Genomic DNA, 27848 nt, shown 5'->3' on the forward strand with positions numbered 1-27848 from the left:
GAGGCTTTTTCACTCTGAGCGCTGCTCTAGACACTGAGAATATGGCAGTGAAATAAATACACATACACACACACACACACACCCTATATCCACCCTCATGGTTCTTATATTCAAGTCAGGGAATTATTACAGTATTCCTTGAAAGAGTTACAATTGAAGATAACTAAATATTTAAATAAGGGGTGGGGTACCTGGCTGGTTCAGATGGCTAAGGGTACGGCTTCAGCTCAGGTCATGATCTCCCAGTTCATTAGTTCAAGCCCCGCATTAGGCTCCGCGCTGACAGTGTGAAGTCTGCTTGGGATTTTCTGTCTCTCTCTCTACCCCTACCCAACTCGTGCCCTCTCTCTCTCACACACACACACAAAATAAATAAACTTAAAAACTTTTTAAAATGTTTAAGTAAGGGATTGGTTAAATAAATAATTTCTGTTCTTATATGTTAGGTAGCCTTTAAAATATGAAGAGGATGGGCCACCTGGGTGGCTCAGTCAGTTAGGCATCTGACTCTTGATCTTGACTCAGGTCATGATCTCATGGTTTGTGAGTTTGAGCCCCACATCGAGCTCTGCACGGACAGTGTGGAGCCTGCTTGGGATTCTGTCTCTCCTTCTCTCTGCCCCTCCCCCACTAGTGCTCTCTCTCTCTCTCTTTCAAAATAAAAATAAACAAACTTTAAAATAAATAAAAGGGCGCCTGGGTGGCTCAGTTGGTTGAGCGACTGATTTCAGCTCAGGTCATGATCTCATAGATTGTGAGTTTGAGCCCCGTGTCAGGCTCTGTGCTGACAGCTCGGAGCCTGGAGCCTGCTTCGGATTCTGTGTCTCCCCCTCTCTCTACCCCTACCTTGCTCACGCTCTGTGTCTCTCTGTGTCTCAATAATAAATAAATGTTTAAAAAAATTAAAAATAAATAAATACAATTAATTAATTAATTAATGCAGAAGAAATCCAATTATAGTGACAAATATTTCTAAACTACTGCACAGCAAACAGTGGTAATATGAACAAGATATACAGTATGGATTCATTTATAAATCATATGTCATGTGTATATGGGCACATGCACATGAGCACACATGTGCCAAGACAATTCAATGAAATACTGGTTTGTGAGTTTTTATTGTTGCTTTTGCTGCTATAAGAAGAACTACGAGATATCATTCCCTCCCCATTCTTATATATGTTGGTGTGCTGAGTCTGAGGTCCACAAATTATGTTATCTCTTAGGGATTCGACAGATCAGGGCATAAGAGTGAGTGTATAGACCCAAAGGAGGCTGGTATACTGGGAGAGCTACATAATAGGAATCTAAGTTCATCACCAAAAAGGAAGATTAGCTAGGAAGAAAAGTCTAGTAGCTAGGATGTATTTTCAGATATATTTGATTTAGAGAGATTAAAAAAAATTTTTTCCCTCACATATATATGTATATAGATATACATGCATATGTATATGTATATATATGAAAATCATAAATTTATAAAATTTACAGAATTATAAATTTATAATTATATTTTGGTCAATAAAGAATGAGAAAGAAAAATAGAGTTGAAAGCTGAACTAGAATGAGAACAGTGGTCAAATTATGATGATTTTTGTTTTCTTTTGTTTGGCTACATTTTTTTCTACAATAAGCATTTATAATTTTGCAATGAATTTCAAGTACAGCGAGACCCCAGAAGGAAGAGGGATCACTTTGGCTAAGACCATCAGGAAAGATTCTCTGGAGAAGATGATATCTGTGCATCAGAGCCCTGTGGGTGGAAATGGGGGTGGGTGTAGAATCCTGGGCAGGCAAACATTCACAGATGCAGCAGGTCACAGGGATGTGTTCAGAACATTACAAAAATTTGCCATTCTGTATATGGCACATGCACAGCCTACTCCTCACTTCCCAGGTAGTTGTCTGAGGATGAGGTCTATGTGTGGGATAGTGGAGGAAAGTGTGTAAAAATGCTTCCCTCGTGGGGCGCCTGGGTGGCTCAGTCAGTTAAGCGTCCGACTTCAGTTCAGGTCACAATCTCACGGTCTGCGAGCTCGAGCCCCGCGTCAGGCTCTGGGCTGATGGCTCAGAGCCTGGAGCCTGCTTCTGATTCTGTGTCTCCCTCTCTCTCTGCCCCTCCTCCATTCATGCTCTGTCTCTCTGTGTCTCAAAAATAAATAAACGTTAAAAAAAATTTTAAAAAAATGCTTCCCTCATTACCCTCCCTACATCTCTCAGCGTCTTGTTTCAATACTGTTTCCTCCAAGATCATCAAAATAATGCAATAATAATGTCCAACTATCTCCTTAACAAACAGTATACTTATTTGAAATATAAGTAAAATCATTTAAATTTTAAAATGTCAAAGCCCTGCATACCCAGAGATTTTGATCTGGGATTTCTAAGATGGACCCATTATTTTTGTTTTTGTTTTTTACCTGTTCAAGCAGTTCTTATTTACATGGGGATGTGAGAAACCATGGTCTACTAAATTCTAAAGCTCCAAGCTCATTAGGGCTTCAGCTGAAATTCATTACTAAAAATTCTTGAGGAGGAGGAGCCAAGAAGGCAAAACACCATGGAAGTTTTTTGTGTCTCACATCCATGAAATACAGCCAGACCAACACTAAACCATCATGCACACCTAGAAAACTGATCTGAGGATTAACACAACAATCTGCACAATCTGAACCACAGAATTCAGCAGGTACATGGCATGGAGAGGAGAACTGGGGGAGAGAGAAGCTGCAGAGGGCAGGAAGCTGCTTTTGAATGCAGAGAGACATGGGGGCTACAGAATATGGGAAAAGCACCTTCACCAAAGCAGCTAGAGAGAAAGTGGAAAAGTGGAAACAGCCACAGGGGCTGAACTAAAAGGCAGAAAGGAGAAAAGAGAAAGGAGAGGGTTTAAATTCCACTAGGACTATAAACAGGGGGAGCACAGAGTCTAAAACTCCACAGCTCAATACCTCATGGTGCTCTGGTGAGAAGGGTGAATCCCCAGGAGCAGAGTGGAGTCCGGGTTCTTCAGGCCACACAGGGAGAGGTGGTTCCCCTGCTGGGAGGACACCTGGTAGAGGCTGTGTGGTCCCCCAAAGACAAAACCCTAGTGGACTCGGGAGAACAACCACATTCGTGGGTGCTGGAACAAGGTCATTAAGGGTGAAGCCTGGTGCCAGGTGTGTGCTGTGATTTTCCATAATCCCTAAGGCACTGCTGCTACACTATCTCATAAACTTTTTCTGGGGCAGGCTGGCACCCGGCCGCAGTCTCTGGGCATCAGCAGTAGCACAGAGCTGCAAACATTCCTGGGTGTGGCTAGCACCCGGCCATAGCTCACTGAGACCCTCCACAGGGGGGGCAGAATGGGTCAAAGCTGCAGTCCCTCAGAAGTAAGGGGTTGGGAAAAACAGCCACATCTGAGACAAAACTCAGGAGAGAGGTGCTGCTTGGGGCTTGGTCACGGACTGTATAGAAGTGGGGAGTGGACGGAAGCCAAAGACAAAGGATGGGTGCGCAATTGCTGATTGGGGAGAATAGAGTTCTGATACTAGAGACTGGGTAGCTGGGAGACGCCATTTTCACCGCTGCCGGGCATAAACACACGCACCTACAAGCGCCACAACAATCCACCCCAGCAAGTATTAGCACCATCTAGTGGAGAATGGAGCCATTACACTAAGCCCCGCCCAACTGGGCCAACCTCCCTCTTCAGGAACACAAGTCTCTCCGCCTGCTGAGTTTATGGACTATAAAGCGCTTCAAACTTTGACTTCTAGGGGAAAACAAAGTTATTTCAGTTATTTCAGTCATATTTCAGTCTGTTTGCCGGTCCTTCTATTCAATTTTCTTTCTTTCCTTCTTTCACTTTTTTCTCTTTTTTGTTTCTTTTTCTTGACTACAGAGAGAGAAAAATTCATTTTTATTAAAAAAATTTTTCTTTAACATTTTTTCTACTATTTTTTACTTTTGTGTAAAATTTTCAAATTCTATATTACCTCCATCATTTCAGTGTATTCATTTTTTCAAATTTTCAAACGATTTCCTTTTTTTTCTTTCCCCTTTTTTCTCTAATCTATCAAGCCCCTTTCAACACCCAGACCAAAACACACCTAGGGTCTAGCATCATTTATTCGATTTTTTGCGTGTGTGTGTGTTTTTAATTTTTTAATTTTAATGTTTTTAATTTTAATTTTGTTTACCTCATTAATTCCTTTTCTCCCTTCAAAATGACAAAACAAAGGAATTCACCCCAAAAGAAAGAGTAGGAAGAAACGACAGCCAGGGACTTAACCAACACAGATACAAGCAAGAGGTCTGAACCAGAATTTAGAATCCTGATAACAAGAATACTAGCTGGAGTCAAAAATAGATTAGAATCCCTTTCTGCAGAGATAAAAGAAGTAAAAGCTAGTCAGAATGAAATAAAAAATGTTATAACTGAGCTGCAATTTCGAATGGATGCCATGGCAGCAAGGATGGATGAGGCAGAACAGAGAATCAGCAATATAGAAGACAAACTTAAGAAGAATAATGAAGCAGAAAAAAAGATGGACATTAAGGCAAAAGAGCACGATTTTAGAATTAGAGAAATCAATGACTCATTAAAAAAGAACAACATCAGAATCATAGGGGTCCCAGAAAAGGAAGAGAGAGAAATAGGGGTAGAAGTGTTATGTAAGCAAATCATAGCAGAAAACTTTCCTAACCTGGGGAAAGATACAGACCTCAAAATTCAGGAATCACAGAGGACTCCCATTAGATTCAACAAAAACTGACCATCAACAAGACATATCATAGTCAAATTCACAAAATACTCAGGTGAGGAGAGAATCATGAAAGCAGCAAGGGAAAAAAAGTCCTTCACCTACAAGGGAAGACAGATCAGGTTTGCAAGAGACCTATCCACAGAAACTTAGCAGGCCAGAAAGGAGTGGCAAGATATATTCAATGTGCTGAATCAGAAAAATATGCAGCCAAGAATTTTTTTTATCCAGCAAAGCTGCCATTCAAAATAGAAGGAGAGATAGTAAGTTTCCCAGACAAGCAAAAATTAAAGGAATTTATGACCACTAAACCAGCCCTGCAAGAAATTTTAAGGGGGACTCTCTGAGGGGAGAAAAGATTAAATAAATAAATACATACATACATACATACATACATACATACATACCAAAAGCAGCAAAGACAAGAAAGGACCAGAGAACACCACTAGAAACTCCAACTCTACAAGCAACATAATGGCAATAAATTCATATATTTCAGTATTCACTGTAAACGTCAATGGACTAAATACTCCAATCAAAAGACATAGGGTAACAGAATGGATAAGAAAACAAGATCCATCTATATGCTGTTTACAATAGACCCACTTTAGACCTAAAGACACCTTCAGATTGAAAGTAAAGGGATGGAAGGGCACCTGGGTGGCTCAGTCCATTAAGCGTATGACTTCAGCTCAGGTCACGATCTCGCGGTCCGTGAGTTCAAGCCCCGCGTCGGGCTCTGGGCTGATGGCTCAGGGCCTGGAGCCTGCTTCTGATTCTGTGTCTCCCTCTCTCTCTGCCCCTCCTCCGTTCATGCTCTGTCTCTCTCTGTCTCAAAAATAAATAAACTTAACAAAAAATTAAAAAAAAAAAGAAAGTAAGGGGATGGAGAACCATCTATCATGCTAATTGTCAACAAAAGAAAGCTGGAGTAGCCATACTTATATCAGACAATCTAGACTTTAAAATAAAGACTGTATCAAGAGATGCAGAAGGGCATTATATCATAATCAAAGGGTGTATCCACCAAGAAGACCTAACAATTGTAAACATTTATGCACCAAATGTGATAACACCCAAATATATAAATCAATTAATCACAAACATAAAGAAACGCATTGATAGTAATACCATAATAGTAGGGGACTTCAGCACCCCACTCACAACAATGGACAGATCATCTAATCAAAAAATCAACAAGGAAACAATGGCTTTGAATGACACACTGGACCTGATGGACTTAACAGATATATTCAGAACATTTCATCCTAAAGCAGCAGAATATACATTCTTCTCCAGTGCACAAGGAACATTCTCCAGAACAGACCACATACTGTGAAACAAATCAGCCCTCAACAAGTACAAAATGATCAAGATCATACCATGCATATTTTCAGACCACAACTCTATGAAACTTGAAGTCAACCACAAGAAAAAAATTGGAAAGGTAACAAACACTTGGAGACTAAAGAACATCCTACCAAAGAATGAATGGGCTAACCAAGAAGTTAAAGAGGAAACTAAAAAGTTCACGAAAGCCAATGAAAATGATAACACCACAACCCAAAACCTCTGGGACACAGCAAAGGCGGTCATAAGAGGAAAGTATATAGCAATCCAGGCCTTCCTAAAGAAGGAAGAAAGATCTCAGATAACCAACCTAACCTTACACCTTGAAAAGCTGGAAAAAGAACAGCAAATAAAACCCAAAACCAGAAGAAGACAGGAAATAATAAAGATTAGAACAGAAATTAATACTGTCAAAACCAAAAAAAAAAAAAAACAAAACAAAACAACAACAACAAAACGCAGTAGAACAGATCAATGAAACCAGAAGCTGGTTCTTTGAAAGAATCAACAAAATTGATAAACCACTAGCTGGTATTATCAAAAAGAAAAAGGAAAGGACCCAAATAAATAAAATCAAGAATGAAAGAGAAGAGATCACAACCAACACAGCAGAAATAAAAACAATAATAAGAGAGTATTATGAGCAATTATATGCCAATAAAATGGGCAACCTGGAAGAAATGGACAAATTCCTAGAAACATATACACTACCAAAACTGAAACAGGAAGAAATAGAAAATTTGAACAGACCCATAACCAGTAAAGAAAACAAATTAGTAATCAAAAATCTCCCAAAAAAAACAAGAGTCCAGGGCCAGATGGCTTTCCAGGGGAATTCTACCAAATATTTAAGGAAGAGTTAATACCTCTTCTCTTAAAGCTGTTTCAAAAAAAAGAAAGGAAAGGAAAACTTCCAAACTCTGTCTATGAAGCCAACATTACCTTGATTCCAAAACTAGACAGAGACCCCACTAAAAAGGAGAACTATAGACCACTTTCCCTGATGAACATGTATGCAAAAATCCTCAACGAGATATTATCCAACTGGATCCAGCAATGTATTTAAAAAATTATTCACAACGGGGGCACCTGGGTGGGTCAGTCAGTTGAATGTCCGACTTCAGCTCAGGTCATGATCTCACAGTTTGTAGCTTTGAGCCCCACATCAGGATCTATGCTGACAACTCAGAGCCTGGAACCTGCTTCAGGTTTGGTGTCTCCCTCTTTCTCCTTCTACCCTACTCATTCTCTGTCTCTCTCTTCCCTCAAAAATAAATAAACGTTAAAAAAAATTTATAAAAAAATTTATTCACCACAACCAAGTGGGATTTACACCTGGGATGCAGGGCTGGTTCAATATCCGCAAAACAACCAATATGATTCATCACATCAATAAAAGAAAGGACAAGAACCATATGATCCTCTCAATAGATGCAGAGAAAGCATTTGACAAAATAAAGCACCCCTTCTTGATAAAAACCCTCAAGAAAGTAGGGTAGAAGGAGCATACCTCAAGATCATAAAAGCCAGATACAAAAGACACAATGCTAATATCATCCTCCATGGGGAAAAACTGACAGCTTTCCCCCTAAGGTCAGGAACAAGACAAGGATGTCCACTCTCGCCACTGTTATTCAACATAGTATTAGAAGTCTTAGCCTCTGCAACCAGACAACACAAAGAAACAAAAGGCATCCAAATCAGCCAGGAGGAGGTCAAATTTTCACTCTTCACAGGTGACATGATACTCTATATGGAAAACCCAAAAGATTCCACCAAAAAAACCCACTAGAACTGACTCATGAATTCAGCAGTCACAGGATATAAAATCAATGCACATAAATCGGCTGCATTCCTATACACCAACAATGAAGCAACAGAAAGAGAAATCAAGGAATTGATCCCATTTAAAACTGCACCAAAAACTATAAAATACCTAAGAATAAATCTAACCAAAGAGGTGAAAAATTTATACACTGAAAACTATAGAAAGATTATGAAAGAAATTGAAGAAGACACAAAGAAATGGAAAAAGATTTCATGCTCCTGGATAGGAAGAACAAATACTGTTAAAATGTTGATACTACCCAAAGCAATCTACATATTCAACGCGATCCCTATCAAAATAACACCAGCATTCTTCACACAGCTAGAACAAATAATCCTAAAATTTGTATGGAGCCAGAAAAAGACCCCAAATAGCCAAAGCAATCTTGAGAAAGAAAACCAAAGCAGGAGCATCACAATCCCGGACTGTAAGTTATACTACAAAGCTGTAATCATTAAGACAGTATGGTACTGGCACAAAAACAGACACTCAGATCAATGGAAGAGAATAGAGAACCCAGAAATGTACCCACAAACGTATGGCCAACTAATCTTTGACAAAGCAGGAAAGAATACCCAATGGAATAAAGACAGTCTCTTCAGCAAGTGGTGCTGGGAAAACTGGACAGCAACATGCAGAAGAATGAACCTGGACCACTTTCTTACACCATACACAAAAATAAACTCAAAATGGATGAAAGACCTCGATGTAAGACAGGAAGTCATCAAAATCCTTGAGAAGAAAGCAGGCAAAAACCTCTTTGAGATTGCCCACAGCAACTTCTTACTCAACACATCTCCAGAGGCAAGGGAAACAAAAGCAAAAATGAACTATTTGGACCTCATCAAAATAAAAAGCGTCTGCACAGCGAAGGAAACAATCAGCAAAGATAAAAGGCAACCGACAGAATGGGAGAAGATTTTTGCAAATGAAATATCAGATAAAGGCTTAGTATCCAAAATCTATAAAGAACTTATCAAACTCAACACCCAAAAAACAAAGCATCCAGTGAAGAAATGGGCAAAAGACATGAATAGACAGTTCTCCAAAGAAGACATCCAGATGGCCAACCAACACATGAAAAAATGCTCAACATCACTCATCATTAGGGAAATACAAATCAAAACCACAATGAGATACCACCTCACACCTGTCAGAATGGTTAACATTAACAACTCAGGCAACAACAGATGTTGGCGAGGATGCGGAGAAAGAGGATCTCTTTTGCATTGCTGGTGGGGATGCAAGCTGGTACAGCCACTCTGGAAAACAGTATGGAGGTTCCTCAAAAAACTAAAAATAGAACTACCCTACGACCCAGCAATTGCACTACTAGGTTTTTATCCAAGGGATATAGGTATGCTGTTTCAAAGGGACACATGCACCCCAATGTTTATAGCAGCACTATCAACAATAGCTAAAGTATGGAAAGAGCCCAGATGTCCATCGATGGATGAATGGATAAAGAAAATGTGGTATATATATACAATGGAGTATTACTCAGCAATCAAAAAGAATGAAATCTTGGCATTTGCAACTAAATGGATGAAACTAGAGGGTCTTATGCTAAGCGAAATTAGTCAGTCAGAGAAAGACAAATACAATACGACTTCACTCATATAAGGACTTTAAGACACAGACCAGACGAACATAAGGGAAGGGAAGCAAAAATAATATAAAAACAGGGAGGGGGACAAAACATAGGAGACTCTTAAATATGAAGAACAAACAGAGAGTTACTGGAGGGGTTGTGGGAGGAGGGATGGGCTAAATGGGTAATGGGCATTAAGGAATCTACTCCTGAAATCATTGTTGCACTATATGCTAACTAATTTGGATGTAAATTAAAAAAATAAAATTATTTTTAAAAAAACCCTTGAAAACCCACTTCAGTGCAGGGTTACCATATCTTTAGGCTTGTTTTCAACCATCTTCCTGGATATCTCTTTAGCCTTCAGGTTTCACTCAAACTGTTGATCCCCAAGAATTTAGCCTTTAACCAATGTATTTTATGATCTCTATACCATTGATGGCATCTCAGAATTTCCTACAGGGCTTTATAAAAATACCACATTCCTATGTCATTTTATGAAACTCCTAAATCAAAACTGTTGGCTCCAGAGTCCAGCAATCTGTTTTATTTTTATAGCTACACCAGAGATTTGGATACAGCCCACCTAACACTGGCCTACTGGCCTACACTGGCCTACACAGAGGTCACCAGCTTCTCCTTTGGTCTACAAAGTCTCTGCCAGACTTAGGTTCTTCTGGGCCTGAGCCATTCAGACTTCTTCCTTCCTGCTATAACCTCGTTATACCTTAAACCTCTGCTCCAGGCTCCCCCACCTAGGTACTCTCCAGGTTCCCATCCCCATGGATAATGTAGGTCTGAGGTTTTCATTGATTCATGAACAGATACCTTTGTATAACTCAATGTGAGGAATAGTTTTCTCAACCTTGGGCACTAAAATCTCTGCTAACTGGCTGATTAAAAATGTGGCTATATAAGAACATCTTTGTAACATCAACATTGGAGTACTATATGTCATGGAGGTGATGAAAAAAATAATAATTTGAGAGGAATTTGAACACTGCCAAAAGATATGTGTAAGTATAATGGCCCAGAGAGGGGGAAATGTTAGCCAGTCAAAAAATATGGCATCCTGGGCAAGGAGCAGCACAGGGCTTATGTTAAACCCTTCTGACTCTTGCATCACTAACCCAGCAGCAATAGCACATGAATGGGAGCTGTTGTTACTCCAAGGGAAGGTCAAGAAGATTTAAAATCATCCTGAACCAAAATATAACACGTGGCAGTTTAAATTCCTTCTTAATAATTGAAGAGTGAACAGGTGTAACATAATCTGTGGAGTGGGAAGGTACCCTATTCTCACACAGTACCAGACATAGAATCCTGAAAGGTCATTGCCACACTCAGGAAAATGTAAATCCTTGAAGCAAACCAGTGCCTTGACTTAGTCAATAGCCGGGTGGAATGTTTTAGACTGTGTGAGTCAGGTGCGTTGAGAACAACAGCTTACACTCTTTTAAAAAACCTGCAAGAAGAAATCTTGCTGAGTCTAGTAAAATATTCATAGAAGCACAAATTTCTACTGACAAATAAGCAGATACTCCTGATTTCATTACCAAGGGACATCTCCTCATTATTCAGGCCTACAAACTCCTTCCCACTTCGGATCCTGTAACACCAGCCACTACTAAATATTTGACCAGGGGCGCCTGGGTGACTCAGTTGGTTAAGCATCTGACTCTTGATTTCCATTCAGGTCATGATTTCATGGTCTGTGAGATGAAGCCCTGAGTCGGGCCCCGCACTGACAGTGCAGAGCCTGCTTGGGATTCTCTGTCTCCCTCTCTCTCTCTCCCTGCCCCCCACTCCATTCATGTGCTCTCTCTCAAAATAAAAAAAAAAAAAACTTAAAGAAATAAAGATTTGGCCAAACATCCAAATTTGAGAAAGGCTCCAAAAAACCGTTCGCTATGGTAACTATTCTGGTTCCAACTTCAGATAAATTCCCCCAGTATATTTTCTTCATGAAAATTAAGCTACATCCATGTGATGAAAGCACATGCTTCAGTTGAAAATAGTAATAAACGCCATTTTTGAGCACTTAACATGAAAGGCAAAGAAATTAGTACAGAATCACACCGCTTGCTAGAGGCACAGCTAGGCTTTACACTCAAGTCTACCTGATGTTAAGACCTGTGTTTGCGACTACTCTGCTACTTTGCCTACTTCCAAATGAGGAATAATTTATAATTACATGGAAAATACTTACATAGGTATTTCACATTGGGTGTATATAAACAGGAAATAAGCATGTGAAAATGGCCTCATTATCGTTAGTCCTTAGGTAAATACAAATAAAAACTACAATGAGATTCAGTTACACACATTCAGGAATAACTAACAACAACAACAGCAACAACAAAAACAGACAAAATAGAGTTGTGGGTGAGGATGCGGAGTGACTGGACTTCATACATACCGCTGGCGGGATGAATATCGGAAGATTTTTTTGGCACTAGCTAAAGATGAACAACTGGTACCCTATAAACACTGGATGCCTCATGACCAGTCAGTTCCATTCCCACTTGCAGTCAATTCTGCAATAACACTCATTTTGAAAATTTGAATGTGTTTCAGTTTGATTGATTTATTAGGGAACAATTTGCACATTGTTCCCCAACTGGTGGATCAGCCGGTTGGGTGTCCGACTCTTGATTTTGGCTCAGGTCATGATCTCACGGTTCATGGGATTGAGCTCAGTGTGGGGATCTGCACTAACAGCACAGACCCTGCTTGGGATTCTCTCTCTCCCTCTCTCTCTGCCCCTCCCCTGCTCTCTCTCTCTCTCTCTCTCTCAAAATAAGTAAATAAACATAAAAAAAAGAAACACAAGATGGAATAATAGAACCTGTACCCAGCTGAAACAATCCACGAAGTAATACCCAAAATACACTCAAACATCCACCAGGTACCTCAGTCCACTGGGTGTGTTATCCTACAAAGTTGTATTTTATTTTCCGTTTGTAACTACAACCTTTTCTATATAAACAAACACACACTCAACATCCCAAATATATCTAAGTGTCCTGGTTCAAAATGCCAAGGACTACAAACAAAAAAAGACAATACTATTTATATGTGAGGACCTTAAAAGAAATCACCAAATCCTGTAGAAGTGGCTCCTTTTAGTGCTCTTAGTTGCTGGTTTAGTGATTTCAAACATCACTATAATTTCCAACGCCTTCAGCCCTTGGGGGAAACCACAAGTGCAGATGAGAAAGCCACAAAAAAGTTTCCAGCCATGATCCTAAAGTTAATTGAGGAGGAAAGCAACACACTGAAATAACAATTGCAATTTTGATGAAAACCTTGAAAGACCCACAATCCGAAGGCAAAAACAAAACAAAACAAAACATGCCCAAGTATTTAAAGGTTGTGGAAGATCAGAGGCCAATATCAAAGCAAGGAAAGTCACACCTACTCATATCTGGTGTTACAACCTTTCACCTGATTTCAGATAATCCTCTGCCCACCATTTCACAAAAATCCACAAGCTACTACCTTCCACAATGAAATGTCAAGTCTTCTTCAAGGTAAAGTATCATATTCATTAGTGTTTGTGTAATTATCTGACATGTAATATTACACTATTTTTTAAACATTAGGTCCTTCTTTTTATTTTTTGTATCACTGACAATATTTTTTAGTATTATGTCCTTACTCCCATTTTTCTCATAAGTGTTATGGGTTTTATTGTGACATTTTCCTTAGAGAAGTGATTTATAAGAACATGTATGTTATATTATGACAGAACTGACTGTAAATACTCAAAATAAATGAGTGAACATTTGTACTAAAAGCATACACACACACACACACACACACACACACACACACACACACACACAAAACCCATACAGTATTCCTAAAAAATGGCATATTTACATAATATAATATTTAAAAACAATGGAAAGGAATTAATTACTGCTAAGTGCAACAAACTAGATAAATACCACAGAAATTATGTTGACAAGGCAGTCAGAACCCAACTAGTGTGTGTATGTATGTATGTATGTATGTATGTATGTATGTATGTATTATGCATATAAAAATATATGATTTTATTTATATGAAGTTCAGGAAAATGAAAAAATAGTCTTTGGTGATAGAAACAGAAATTTTGGGGGCGCCTGGGTGGCTCAGTCGGTTAAGCGGCCGACTTCAGCTCAGGTCATGATCTCATGGTCCGTGAGTTCGAGCCCCACGTCGGGCTCTGTGCTGACAGCTCAGAGCCTGGAGCCTGCTTCAGATTCTGTGTCTCCGCCTGCCCCTTGGCCCTCTCCCACTCACACTCTGTCTCTGTCTCTCTCTCAAAAATAAATAAACATTAAATTTTTTAAAATTTATTTAAAATATGTAAAGAGAATTAAAATACACAGCAACAATGGCATAAAAAGTTGGGGATAAGGATAAAAGAATTAAATGATCTAAGGTTTTGTATTATTCAGAGTTGATGTAATTAATATTAGATTTTGTCATGTTACATATAAATATTAAAGTTTCTAGTCTCACCACAAAAAAATAGTAGTAGTAGTAGACACTATAATACAAAGGCTAATAATATAGAAGAAAAATTGAATAGTAAAAAAATTACTGATTCTAAAGAAGGCAAGAAAGAATACAAAAAGAACAAAAGAAGCAGGAAAAATATAAATTATATACTTTGACAGTAATTAAAACCCAAATATATCAATTATTATGCCAATGATAATTGGATAAATGCCTAGATTAAAAGACTAATATTTTCAGACTGTATAAAAATTCCAAAATTCAATTATATGCTACTTACTAAAGATGCATCTCAAACTTGAGTATGAAAAACTGAAAATAAAAGCATGCTAGAGGATTTACCAGAAAATAATCAAAAGTAGCTGATTTCATTATATTAATATTAGTAAAATAGACTTTAACCCCAAGAAAATTACTAAAGAGAAAGATTTTTATTTTAGTGACAAAAGTTCATTTCATCAGGAAAATATGAAAATCTTGAATTTATATACACCTAATAACATAGGCTCAAAATACATAAACTTTTACAGAATAAGAAGAAATAAGAGAAATTATAAATCTTCAATTGTAAAAATATTTCAACACACCCTTCAATAATTTATAGTGTTGTGATGTAAAAAATAATAATGTATAGAAAACATCAATATAAATTTAGTAAAAATATAGACTATTTTAAACACAATTTTTTAACTTGACCTATTAGATATATAAAAAAAATGATATTCAAAAAATATATGTTCTTTTCAAGCACACATATAACTTCATAGAAGCTAGGGGGGAAAAAACCCCACATTTCCACATGGATAAAATGATGGGAATTATGTAGCATACATTAGCTTCCAATTGCTGCTGTAACAAATTATCATAAATTTGGTGGCTTAAAACAACACAAATGGATTATCTTACAGGTCCAGAGCTCATAAGTCCTAAATCAAGGTGTCAGCAGGTCTCTGTTCCTTCTGGAAGCCCTAGCAAAGAATCTGTTTCCTTTTCCAGATTTTAGAAGCCACCTATATCCCTTGGCTTGCAGCCTCTTCCTTGTATCTCTCTGACTTCTGCTTCTGTCATCATATCTCTTCTCACTCTAACTCTCCTGACTCTCTCTTTCTCTTATAAGAATTTTTATAATTACAATGGGCCAACCCCAGGTAACCCAGGATAATCTCCCCATCTCAAGACCCTTAATTTAAAGATACCTAGAGAGTCCTTTTTGCCATATAAAGTAACATAGAGGCTCCAGGGATTAGAACAGACTATCTGAGGTGCCATTATTCTGCCTACTACTCAGAATATATCCTCCAAACTTAATATAAATAAGCTAAAATCAATAATTTTAAAAATCCTATATTTTTATCTTGATTATTGTGATAGTATATCACAGGTATATGCATATATCCAAAACTCATCAAATTGTGTGTTTTAAATATGTGAAGTTTTTTTATAGATGAAACATACCTCACTAGAGCAGTTAGAAAAATCTTATATTTGGAAAATAAGGCATATTTCTTTTTTTAATTTTTTTTAATGTTTATTTATTTTTGAGAGAGACAGACAGAGTGTGAGCAGGGGAGGGGCAAAGAGAGAGAGGGAAACACAGAATCTAAAGCAGGCTCCAGGCTCTGAGCTGTCAGCACAGAGCCGGATGTGGGGCTCGAACTCACAAATCATAAGATCATGAGATCGTGAGATCGTGACCTGAGCTGAAGTTGTTCATTTAACCGACTGAGCCACCCAGGTGTTCCCAGACTACTTGATTTTTAACCCCAACTCTGCCAGTTACTAACTTTGCAATCTTGAGCAATTTACTTTCTCTCTCTAGGCCTCAAATTCTTCATCCATAAAATGAGGATAATACTTAAGTTATATGATCTTTTTAAGCAATAGATGAATTAATATGTTAACCACTTAGCAGAGAGTCTGACTTATAGTAAGCACTGTATAAATATTTGCTCTCATTGTTGTTTTTGCTATTTGAAGAAGCTGTATACAATAATCCTAGGGTATGTGATTCTCAAGGCAGTAGGAGACAAAAGGAGCAGAGCTCTACTTCTGCATCTTGTATAGCAGAAGGGAGGGTCGTATGTCAAAAGTACTCAGTGTACAAAAAGTGTTGAGAATGGGGAAACACCATGGTGTTGAATACAGTACACTGACAAGAGAGACAGGAGAAATCTCTAGCAGCTACCTTTAAGAGGAAAATGTGGGGATCAAGGAAGACACTAAGAAATGTGTCTGTGGACTATAATGTGTAAAACTTCTCCATACCCCCAAAGTATAATTATAGTAAAGAACTTTTATATTATTCAAAACTTCTGAATCAAATTTGTATTTTTTCATTTTTAGGTGTGTTTGCTTGGATGCTTTTTTTTTTAATGTTTATTTATTTTTTAGAGAGAGAGAGAGAGAGAGAGCAGGGAAGGGGCAGGTAGAGAAGGAAAAAGAGAATCCCAAGCAGGCTCTGTGCTGACAGCACAGAGCCTGACGCAGAGCTTGAAGCCACAAACCATGAGATCATGACTTGAGCCAAAATCAAGAGTCAGACGTTTAACTGACTGAGCCACCCAGGTGCTCTGGATGCTTTTTAAAATCTATGGGAAGACAGAAATAGGTCTCATGACTGCCTGCTCCATTTAGGTTAACCCTATAACATACTTAGTAGTCCTCAATAAATAGAAACTAATATTAGAATTCTGATCACAGCCTATTAAATTTGTTATTTTGACTGCCTCCCCCATTATATTCTGTCTCATTCATTTCTGTATGCCCATCACCTTAAGCCTCTCTGTAAAGGTAGGTGCTTAATCAATATTTGTAGAATACACCAACTGAAGGAACAAGGTAGATGATGGGTAGAGAGATGAATTCATAAAAGAAAGGATGAATGCTAAGATTGTTACATCAAGTTTATGGGAAAACACCCTAGAATGGTCAGCCATAGAAGATAAATGTGTACTTAGAGTAGGCCTTGTACTTACCTACTTTGGGACTCTTTATTAGTATTTGGGCATGCCTCACTGTGGCCTTGTCCTCACTGGTAGGCAATGGAGTAGTTAAAAGCTCAGGTTCTAGAGCCAGACTGCCTGCATTCAAATTCTGGTTTGTCCACATGTACCATAAAGTTAGTGATGTGAAGTCTTAGGGCCCCTTACTTACAACCTCTTCCAAAGCCCTGTGTATGTATTTCATATTTGAGAATTTGCATTCTATTTCTGAACCAGGCTCCCAATATTGTAAAACGAAACTTTCAGATTCTACAAAATGTGGATCCAACATTGGCTCCACCACTTACTGGCTCTGTGACTTGGGCTCGATATATTTATTTGCTATGTGCCTCCATTTCTCCATTTGTAAAATGGAATAAGCTGGCATCTACTTCATAGCATTGTTTTGAAAATTCAGTTAATACACGTGAAATGTTTAGCACAGTGTCAGGCACATAGTACGCGTTCACTATGTATTGGCTTCTTTAACTCCCTTTTGTGGTCATTCCTTATCTTCCTCCTGTGTGAGCCCTGTCAGACCTAGGATCACCTTTCTCTTCACAAATTTAGCCTGTGGCAAGTTTCTCTTTAATCCTTAATCCCTTCCCCTTGCTCCCGTACATTCTCTTTTATGAGCTTCTTGAATTGTTTACAATCTGATTTTATCAATCTCTATTTGTTTTTTGAAACCTACTGGACCTTTTCATTACTTAGAGGACACGACAATTTCAGCTTCATTTTTCTCCCCCTGGGAGCCATCTGCTAGATCAGTTTCCTGAACAACAGCATGGAGAAGAAGATGATATTATTCTCAAGCTTTTATCATAAATAACATTCTAAACACTTCCCTGCATACCATCTATAGAACTGCAACAATTACTTACATTCTATCTTCCCTCAGAAAACTTGGTCTTTCCAGATATATTAAACCCCATGAATACTGATGCCTCTTTGTCAGCTGGGGAGACACGTGGATTTTTGCTGGTGGACTTGCTTCATTCCTAAAACCAAGTTAAAACCAAGGTTTGCCTGATACTGTTCATCTCCATCCAGATCTTTGATGCGATGTGGGTAGCCATTGAAGAAACTATGTTACAGCAATTTATTGGCTTATTGGCCCCCAAATCATATCAGTTTCTAGAATAAATATCTATTGCTGATTTAGTCAAAATTACTTAACCAATATCTGCATACATTTACATCAAGCTAAAATACCCTGGAGTCCTATAATTTTGGACATACATGATGGAGTGAAAGATAAAATGTGGTCATTCCTACTAACCCTTAAGGCAGCTTCACCATGTTCCATTATTCTGTGGATATCATTTTCCATGATATCCTTGACCAATATGTGACCATCACTTTAAAAAATAATGATTTTTAAACTAATATATACTTAAATATCATCATGAAGTGCCTCTCCAAATTATGTTCAATAGGCAATAATCTGTCTTATACCCCGGGATTTTACCACCTAGTGAAGTGACACCAAAGAATGTTGAAGCCCAGCAAAAACGACATTAAGAATTCAGTACAACTTGCCTAGATGCCATATCTTCTCTACTCCACATTTGTCCTTCCCATCTGAAATGCCTGCTATATTGTGAGTTTAGAACCTGATTTCACCCCAAAGTTTCAAATACACTTTCAACCAATATGGGTTCCAACCCTTTCAACATTTATTGTCCTTTCCCAAACACCAGCTGTATTAGGATTCTCAAATAGAACCAATAGAGTGTGTGTGTGTGTGTGTGTGTGTGTGTGTGTGTGTGTGTTACAGTCTCTGAAATTAAGGACTCAACAATCACACACATCTTCATGTCACCCAGTTATATGGCCTTAATTCCCCATCATCCAGAGCAGCCCACCTCTAGTTTTCTCCTCTCTTATGATTGGTGGTAACCCTCTAGGTGAATCCTAATCACCCTAGCAGCCCTACAAAATTTTTTGAAGAACATCTCCTCTTGAACTTACCATAAGGGGGTAGCAAAAGTTTCCTACAGCTGTGATCTGAAACCTGCTACCCACAGCTGGGCTCTCTGCCTCTAGAGACTAGGGGAGCAGACTGTAGCTAAAGCTACATACAGCAGGCATATGATTATGAGGGAAAAAAAAAACATTTGCATAGGAGGGAAGAGCTTTTGAGGTCTTTTGAGGTCCTGGACACTCTGTGAAATTCTGACATACCAAGTAAACGAGGAAGGATAATCTCTTTTCTCAGACACTAACACTATAGACGAATGTTGACTTTTTCCATAGGAAAACAAACTTCAGCTCAACAAGGAAAGATCATGAGTGGGAAGAGTATTTGGGTAGTTGACCACAGGGATCCGCTTGGCAGCTCTCTCACTTGCTTGATCTGCATATAAGGAGTATGCTGGGCACCTGGGACTGTGTTCTCTAAGACGTCACATTCTGTCTCCTCCACCATGCACTTTCTCCAGCTCCTGTTCAGAGCCAGCTCTGCTGCCCTGCTCCTGGTTCTCTGTCTGCAGCTGGGGACCAACAAAGCTCAGGAAAACACGTGAGCCAAGCCTTTCTCTTCCTCACAAAAATCCTTTCAGGGAAGGATCTTATCTTAGCCTGAAAATCTCTACATCCTTTCCTGAAAACTTTTCAACTTTCCAGAACTCTGGTCCCAGAGACTCTCCTAAACCCCATTTCAAGTTCCACTTCTCTCCTCTTAGGAAGTCTCATAAACTATACTCATATTTCCACTGGGTTCTTCTAGGTTGTCCATGTAAATAAGTCTCCCAGTGTGCATATAGGCTATAAGTAACAATCAGTCTTGCTCTATGGCTCTGATCCACATCCTGTCCATAGTCTACACCTTTGTCAGATTTCTGGTCAGTAAACTTTACATTCTCACACCTTGCCTCCTAGAACAGCAGGTTTAGCAAGTCTGTGAGTTCTAGCGATAGCTTTAAGCAATGTTGGTAGGACTCACTAAAGGATCAGAGGCTCTGATCACTGATCCTTGACCCCATGGTCCAAGGTTGAGCCAGCCAAGCAGCTTAGACATTCTTCCTATTCTGAAGCTCAAAGACAAAAGCAAGTACACACTCACCCACCACCTACACTAGGACCTGGGAACACAGGCTCAGAAGCCAAATCATTGAGGGTACATATTTGAAGGAAGCAGGAAAATTGGGGGAAATGAAGTAGGAAATGGAGCCAGGGTCTGGGAGAAGCAGGGACACTCAGCAAATCTAGGGGGTTTTCTCAACAAGAACGGGGTTTTGAATGCTGGGTTTGGGGATTGTGATTCTGATGGTACCCTCTGTGGCACAACCAGATGTCCTGTCCTGGAGTAAAACATTCAGAGTTTTGACAAGTTGGTAGAATGGAGCCCAATGTCCTAAGAAATTTTGAATGGGGACAGGTTCAGACACAGATAACACCCCATGTAGCCCTTAGAGGGCAGCAAGTTGGTGAAATAAGCTGTACTAATTAGGGTGATCAGAATCCCCGTCTGCCCAGAAATTTCTCAGTGTTAGCACTAAAAGGCTGTCATCCCAGGAAGCTCCTCACTCCTGGGCAAGCTGATCTGATCACTCACTCTAGCTAAGCTGGTCATCTTATCACTCCTAAATTCATTTACAAATGAGAGGAATTTTGGAGGAATTTTGGAATTCCTGTACACTGAGCACTAGAGCAACTGGCACAAGAAATGGAATATCTCCAAAATCTGAGATGCTTTACCCTAGGAAAATGGGACTGTGAAGCATTGTAGCCAAAACCGTAAATTCCCTCCTGTCCCACCAATACCAAGGAGTTCAGCCAGGAGTTTCTGGGAGAAAGAAAGTAACTCTCCTAGTCTTGAACCCAGGTCTCCCTGATGAAGAAATCCTTGACTTCTCTCTGCTTCCATTTCCTTTTCCCATCAGATTGTGATATGTGGCTTAAAAGTAGGGTGGCATCTAAAGGCCTCAAACATGGCCATATGTCCAAATTCTCTGCAGTGCTAAAGAAATACAAATACCTAGGCCCCACCAGGAATCAAAGAAGGATGATCTCAAGGATGACTATAAAAATTCCTCCAGTGCATTGAAATGTTTTTGGTTTAACACAATTCTGTTGACATGGAATTTTCTAGTAATGATGACTTGAGCCTCCCCCACCCCACATTAGTGGACAGTCAACAGAACCTGAAGGATTTTATTAAGAAATGACATGTAATATTATACTTTTATTCCTTTTTTTTTAATTCATTTTTTTGTCAGTGGAAAGAAAGACAATGCTCAATTTTAAATAAAGCATCAAAGCTGCTATATTAAACAAAACAAAGTCTTGTAGAAAACAACCAAAGCAAACAAGGGTCAAAAATTTCCAGGGGTTCTTCATTATTGCACTATATGCTAAGTAACTTGGATGTAAATTAAAAAATAAAAATTAGGGGCGCCTGGGTGGCGCAGTCGGTTAAGTGTCCGACTTCAGCCAGGTCACGATCTCGCGGTCCGTGAGTTCGAGCCCCGCATCAGGCTCTGGGCTGATGGCTCGGAGCCTGGAGCCTGTTTCCGATTCTGTATCTCCCTCTCTCTCTGCCCCTCCCCCGTTCATGCTCTGTCTCTCTCTGTCCCAAAAATAAATAAACATTGAAAAAAAAATTAAAAAAAATTAAAATTAAAATTAAAAAAAGTCCAGGGGTTCTGATGCTCAGCAATTGATTCAGCTCTCATTATCCTCTTTGCCTTACACCTTCCCTGTTGCTTACGCTCTGCTCATTGTGTGCTCCTCTCATACACGGGACAGATCTCTGATCTCTACCCTCCTTCCCTGTTCCCCAAAGCGGTCGAAAAGTGATAAAAATGGAGGTACAGATGCCCCGCAGAGCAAACCCAAGTGAAGAAATCACTGTGAAGATGAATGTTAAAACAGAATTGCGAGAATGTGTGGTGGTAAGTAGAGGCCTGGGGTAGGGGGTGAACTCAAGACAAATCTGACTCCTTAGTTATGAATACAATTAGATTAATCTCTCACTTTAATATCATGCATTATACTTAATAATATGAACTGCAATCCTCATGCTCCCAATTCTCATATATACTTGATCCTCAGAACAATCATCAGACCTCGGGGCAGATTACTATTCTCATTTTACAGATAAAGGAATCCGATCCTGAGGTGTAGGAAGGAAGAGAAGGAAAGAAGGAATGGGTAGTGAAGAAAAACACAGCTAAGAGGGAGAAGAGAGGAAAAGCTTATGAGCTGGGAGAGAAGTGGTAAGAGTTCCTCCAAGGTCCGGAAGATGATTGTTTGAGAGGAGAGGTGGGGATAGGGGGTTCTCACAAGGAAAACTGCAACCCCATCCAGTGCATTGAGGCAGGTGGGCAGAAGAGATATGTTGCACAGAACACAAGGGATAAGATTTGCTCCTTGGCAGTGAACTCTTGAGCAAAGGCTGCGTTGACCCCCCTCCCTCTGCCCTTTTGCTCTATCATCAGAAGTTCACTCCTGTTCCAGCCTCCTCTCCCCAAAAAGGAGCCCACGCTGTCTTCTCCCCTTTCTCCAATTCGCAGTTGTGGGAGGGAGGTCCAATCCCTTTATTACATCAGAGGTTTTCAAATGGAAATGAGCATAAGTCTCACCTGTGCCTTATCACCAGCTGCTCTGGGCCACAAGGAGAAGGGACCCGTGCAGGTTTAGGGCTTTTCCCCAGGGAAGAGTGTGTCCTTCTCTTCCCTGCCAGCAGTCTCCTCTTGTGTTGTCCCCCACACGCAATCTGCCCCTTGTTAGCTACCTCTGTTCTATGGCCAAAACCCAGGCGTTTCTCCCCTGCCTCCTTCTAGAAGTACACTCTCTCAGGCAGCACATACATGAGTTTCCTAACTCAAATTAGATTTAAGTACAATGATTAAAAAGAAAACATAATTGGAAGCATGAGAATTGTTATTCCTTAAAATATATTCTAGAAATGGCCCCATATCTGTAAGAGAAAGATTTCTGATCACTGAGCAAAGAACAACATGCCTGCTTTGTCAAATTTGTCTGTTCACAGTCCAAGAATGTGAATACTGCATGTTAGCTGGGGGTGGGAGGGAGGCCACATCATAATTTCTCAATTTTGTGTTTTGTTTATCATAACGACTGATGACAAAAAGAATGAGAATGTGTGCATAAAGGTCTTGTGATAATGGTAGTTCCTGGTAATGATAGATAATGAAAGTCTGTTTCCACCCCTGAAAAAGTGATAGGTGTAAAAAAATGTGCTTAATCAACAAAATCACACGTGAAATAATTTTGTGCTACTGTGATTCATAGGACTATGTTTTAAGAACAATGCTAATGCTATACAGAGAAAGACAGATACCATATGTTTTCATTCTTATGTGGATCCTGAGAAACTTAACAGAAGACCATGGGGGAGGGGAAGGGGGAAAAACGTTACAGAGAGGGAAGGAGACAAACATTAAGAGACTCTTAAAAACTGAGAATAAACTGAGGGGTGGGGGGTAGGGGAAAGTGGGTGATGGGCATTGAGGAGGGCACCTGTTGGGATGAGCATTGGGTGTTGTATGGAAACCAATTTGACAATAAATTTCATATTAAAAAAATAATAAATAAAATAATAAAAGAACAATTTTTTAAAATAATTTTTTAATGTTTATTCATTTTTCAGAGAGAGAGAGAATGCAAGTGGGGGAAGGACAGAGAGAGAGGGAGACCCAGAATCCAAAGCAGGCTCCAGGCTCTGGGCTGTCACCACAGAGCCTGACACAGGGCTCGAACTCAGGAACCAAGAGATCATGACCTGAGCCAAAGTCGGATGCTCAACCAACTGAGCCACCTAGGCGCCCAGGCAATCTTTTTAAAACCTACCCAAGTACAAGGAATCTCATAGAATACATTGCAAATTAGAAAGAATTTTGTTAGTTCTGGTCAACCAATTTTTATTTGTAGCTTCCAATATAAAAAAATGTCTGGCTACAGAAACATCTTCAGATTTTTTTTAATTTAGGAAAATATAATTTTTATGTGTGAAGATTCTAATACCTAATCTTCATTTTCTAACAATTATAATGTTTTGCAAGTAAATTTTTGATCAAATGAGGTATTAGGATCACAAATTTAAAATTAAAATAGATTATACCCTCAATCATGAATATAAAGATTATATAATCTTTTAAGGTTGAAGAGAACTTGTAGCAAACCACAGTGCTTTGCTTAAACATTTGTGGTATGGAAGTGCCTGGGTGGCTCAGTTAGTTAAGCGCCGGACTTCAGCTCAGGTCATGATCTCATGGTTCATGGGTTTGAGCCTCATGTGGGGCTCTGTGCTGACAGCTCAGAGCCTGGAGCCTGCTTCGGATTCTGTCTCCCTCTCTGCCCCTCCCCACTCACACTGCCTCTCTCTCTCTCTGTCTCTCTCTCTCTGTCTCTCTTTCTTTCTCTCTCTCAAAAACTGAATAAACATAAAAAAAAATTAAACATTTGTGGTATGGACCATTTTGTTGATCTCTTGAAGTCTAGGGAATGCTTATGAGGAAATTACTTTTAAATGCGTGAATAGGGGCACTTGGTTTGGCTCAGTCATTTGAGCATCTGATTCTAGACATTAGCTCAGGTTGCAGTCCTGGGGTCGTGGAATTGAGCCCTGCATGGGGCTCCATGCTGAGTGTGGAGCCTGCTTGGGATTATTTCTCTCTCTCTTCTTGCCCCTCTCCCTGGCTGGTGTGCCTTCTCTCTCTCTCTCTCTCTCTCTCTCTCTCTCTCCCAAAAAAATAATAAATAAATAAATAAATGTGTAAATAAAATGCATTGGACTACACAGGAAAACTACCATACTGAAAAACAAGTGATAATGATTATTAAAAATAAACTTTTGATACGGTACTGTTTACATTACTTTATTGACATATTAGCTAAAAAGGCAATACATCTAAAATATAGACAAGTTAAAATTTATCTTACAAAGATGATCTACATAACGGTTCTTGTTGCTCAGCCTGAATAAGTAGCTCCAACTGTACATTGGTTTTGACAAGTGAATTCCAGTGGCCTCTGACTTTTTGTTTTGAATATTCAAGTGTTGAAAATTCTGACTCATTGGGATAAACTGTTGTAAATGTCATAAGAGATAAACCCCCAGCAAGAGTTTGTTTCTTGAAAGAAATGCCAGGATCTCCAAAATATTCTCAGCAAAATTCCAATGGGGAGAAATCTTGAGCTCACCATTTAGAGCTGACAAGCTATTTAGTGCACAGTTTCCAGTTACCTGGGCAAGCTTCAGGAGATGGGCAGATGGCCCCGGCCATGACCATGCAACCCCGTGATATAATGTCCCTGTGTTCAAGGTAGTGATGCATGCAGATAATAGTTTAAGATATATAAACCTGTAAAATGGTATGAACACATCTATGTTTCCCTTCATGATAAAATCACACACACTGCAAATGCCACTGAGGATCATTGATGACATAGTGGGAGGAAATGTTCAATTTCAGTGAGAGGTTAATAAAATAAAGATACAATTTCTTTCCATCTGAGTTCACAGACTCAGTGAATTCTATCCACAGACCCCCCCTGGGTCTGTGGACTCCAGGGTAACACCCCTTGCTGAACACTAACCAGACAAAAGCTTCCTGGCGCTGCTGAAACTTATATATCAAGTTGCAAAGCCCTCTCAAGTTAAAAAAGGAAAAAGGAAATTTACCTTCAAGATTTCATCCATTTATCTAACAGCCAAGTCTGGTAGGTGACTGTTTTCCTCTCACAACTGAGGAAAGAGAGACTGAGAGATGTCACTTCAATCATCAAAGGTCACAGAGTTGGGAGGAGCATAGTTCCAGGAGCAAGGTCCGGTTTTGGCCTCCACACCCAAGATCCAAGCTGTGGTAGCAGGCCATTCCTGAAAGCCCTAGCCAGGAAACCACAGCAAGCGTGCTCCTCAGATGAAGGCTGCCTCAGAATGAGTTCTCCTTGCCCTGTCAATTCACTTACCTCTTCCCTTCGGAGCCCAGACCCATAGCACTAAAGCAGGACATGTTGCCAGAAAACCTTCTGACCCAGGCTTTAGCTCCTGAAAATGATAGACAAAAGAGGACTCCCCAGTGCTTCTGGTCTACATCTGTCCCTGCTTTGTGCATGAAAGATGTTATCCTCCTCCTCCTCCTCCTCCTCCTCCTCCTCCTCTCCTGCCTCCTCCTCTTCCTCTTTCATGCTCTCTTGTCTTTCTTTCCCTTTCCCACTCCCCAGACTAACACTGGGTCCTCTCTGCCCACTTCTTCCTCCCCAGATTACATCTTACCTCAGAAGCAACATTACAATCGAAGGTCCTTTTAACTATCGTTTCACTGCCTGCCTCTGTGTGAATGCTCCAAGAAATTTCTACTGGGACTTTCACATCAATGGTAAGTATAGGGTGGGGCACCTGGGTGGCTCAGTCGGTCGAGTGTCCGACTTGGGCTCAGGTCACGATCTCACTGTTTGTGAGTTCAAGCCCTGCATCGGGCTCTGTGCTGACAGCTCAGAGCCTGGACCCTGCTTTGGATTCTGTGTCTCCCTCTTTCTCTGTTCCTCCCCTACTCATGCTCTGTCTCTCTCTCAAAAACAAATAAACATTAAAAATTTTTAAAAAATAGTAAGCATAGGGGTCATCCAAGTGAAGAACTATCTACTAGGGTAGGGAAACCATAAAGAGAAATGTTACTCTAGATATGAAACAGAATGTCAGGGCAGGGTGGAGGGAAAGGAGGGAAGGAAAAGGGAGAGTGGATGGGGACTATGCCCAGGTCTGAAAGGTGAGGGGTTGTATAAGAAAATCTAACAAGGGAGATATATTTGCAGATGACTGGGGGGAAACTGGGTCCCAGTAGAGAGGTTCCTGAAACTAGTAAAAAAAGCCAGAAAACTGGGGGTTACAGTGTTATCAGAAAAGATCTTTGTCCTTGTCTCTTTCAGAAACTGCAAAAATAGTAGCAGTGGCCCAAGTTACTGCACAACTAGGTATCTGCCCCAACAATGAGGCAGTGGTGCCCTTGGAACCAAAATATGTTTATACCATTGGGACCATAACCGTAGGCTGATCTTGGTGGAAGCCCTTGTCTGCCCCTGAGGATGGTTCCTCTACAGAAATTGGGCTGGAGAATCTGTTGTGGTCTGTAAAATAAACTTCTCATAAGCTTCTCTGTGTTCTGTGTCTTCCCTTCCAAATCTGTCCCAGAGGAGCCTCGGAGCACCCAGAATATCTGGAACTTTGTTCTTTCAAAGAACTGTTACTGAAGAGAGTTTATGGTTTCTCATTGTCCATTGGTATGAAGAGGGAGAGATAAAGAAATAGAGACGGGCCACAGAATCTGAAATTCCCTGGGCTCCTAAATATGATGCCCCTTCCCTGTACCCATGCCCTGTGCTTCCTTACTGTAGGGAAAAACTCAGAAAGCCAGGGAATGCCAAATGTTCGTGGGAAATGAGGGTCAATGGGGCCATTAGGCACAGCTGGGTAACATAGTACCAGGGTAAAAATGTGAATGTGTATGAATGCCTGCCCAGCCAGACAAACATAAACTGCTCTTGATCTTTTCTTTCTCATTGATTTTTCCTGATGAAAAAAAAAAGAAAAAGGATCATTAATCATACCAATAGCCACAGAGCAAGTGTCAGAGACTATGCTCATCTATTCTTGTAAAGATACCACATCTGACAAAGCAGCCGTCAAGGGATTTTTTGTCTGTTAGACGATTCCAGGGTCCCACCCTCCCAATAGCACATTCCTTCCTGTTTTACCAAAGGGTATGTCTTCAGATCCAGGAGGCATGAAGAGCCCCCAACAAAATCACCCCAATAAGGTCCACACAAAGACACATAGTAATTAAAATGACCAAAGTAGTGATAAACAG

At 39.8% G+C, this 27848-nt stretch overlaps 2 protein-coding genes across 2 annotated transcripts in view; one reads left to right on the forward strand and one right to left on the reverse strand.

Annotated features, from left to right (window-relative positions):
- The window catches only part of LOC115502040 (olfactory receptor 2F1-like), a 342928-nt gene that overhangs the window by 32908 nt on the left and 282172 nt on the right, over positions 1 to 27848 (reverse strand). The window lies entirely within an intron of this gene.
- Positions 19410 to 27135, forward strand: LOC115509318 (prolactin induced protein). Its single transcript, XM_030308660.2, has 4 exons — positions 19410 to 19534; positions 21800 to 21908; positions 26246 to 26360; positions 26911 to 27135. Exons 1-4 carry the CDS (start codon positions 19440 to 19442, stop codon positions 27033 to 27035), a joined length of 444 nt encoding a protein of 147 aa, XP_030164520.1. The 5' UTR covers positions 19410 to 19439; the 3' UTR covers positions 27036 to 27135.

Source organism: Lynx canadensis, chromosome A2 (assembly GCF_007474595.2).
Source record: "Lynx canadensis isolate LIC74 chromosome A2, mLynCan4.pri.v2, whole genome shotgun sequence".
Classification (NCBI taxonomy): domain Eukaryota; kingdom Metazoa; phylum Chordata; class Mammalia; order Carnivora; family Felidae; genus Lynx; species Lynx canadensis.

What these genes read in the sequence shown, in the direction of transcription:
- LOC115509318 (XM_030308660.2), top strand. Translation starts at nt 19,440, where the DNA reads ATGCACTTTCTCCAGCTCCTGTTCAGAGCCAGCTCTGCTGCCCTGCTC. An exon ending in AATTGCGAGAATGTGTGGTG is followed by an intron (nt 21,909 to 26,245) that starts GTAAGTAGAGGC and finishes CTTCCTCCCCAG; the next exon opens with ATTACATCTTACCTCAGAAG. An exon ending in CTGGGACTTTCACATCAATG is followed by an intron (nt 26,361 to 26,910) that starts GTAAGTATAGGG and finishes TGTCTCTTTCAG; the next exon opens with AAACTGCAAAAATAGTAGCA.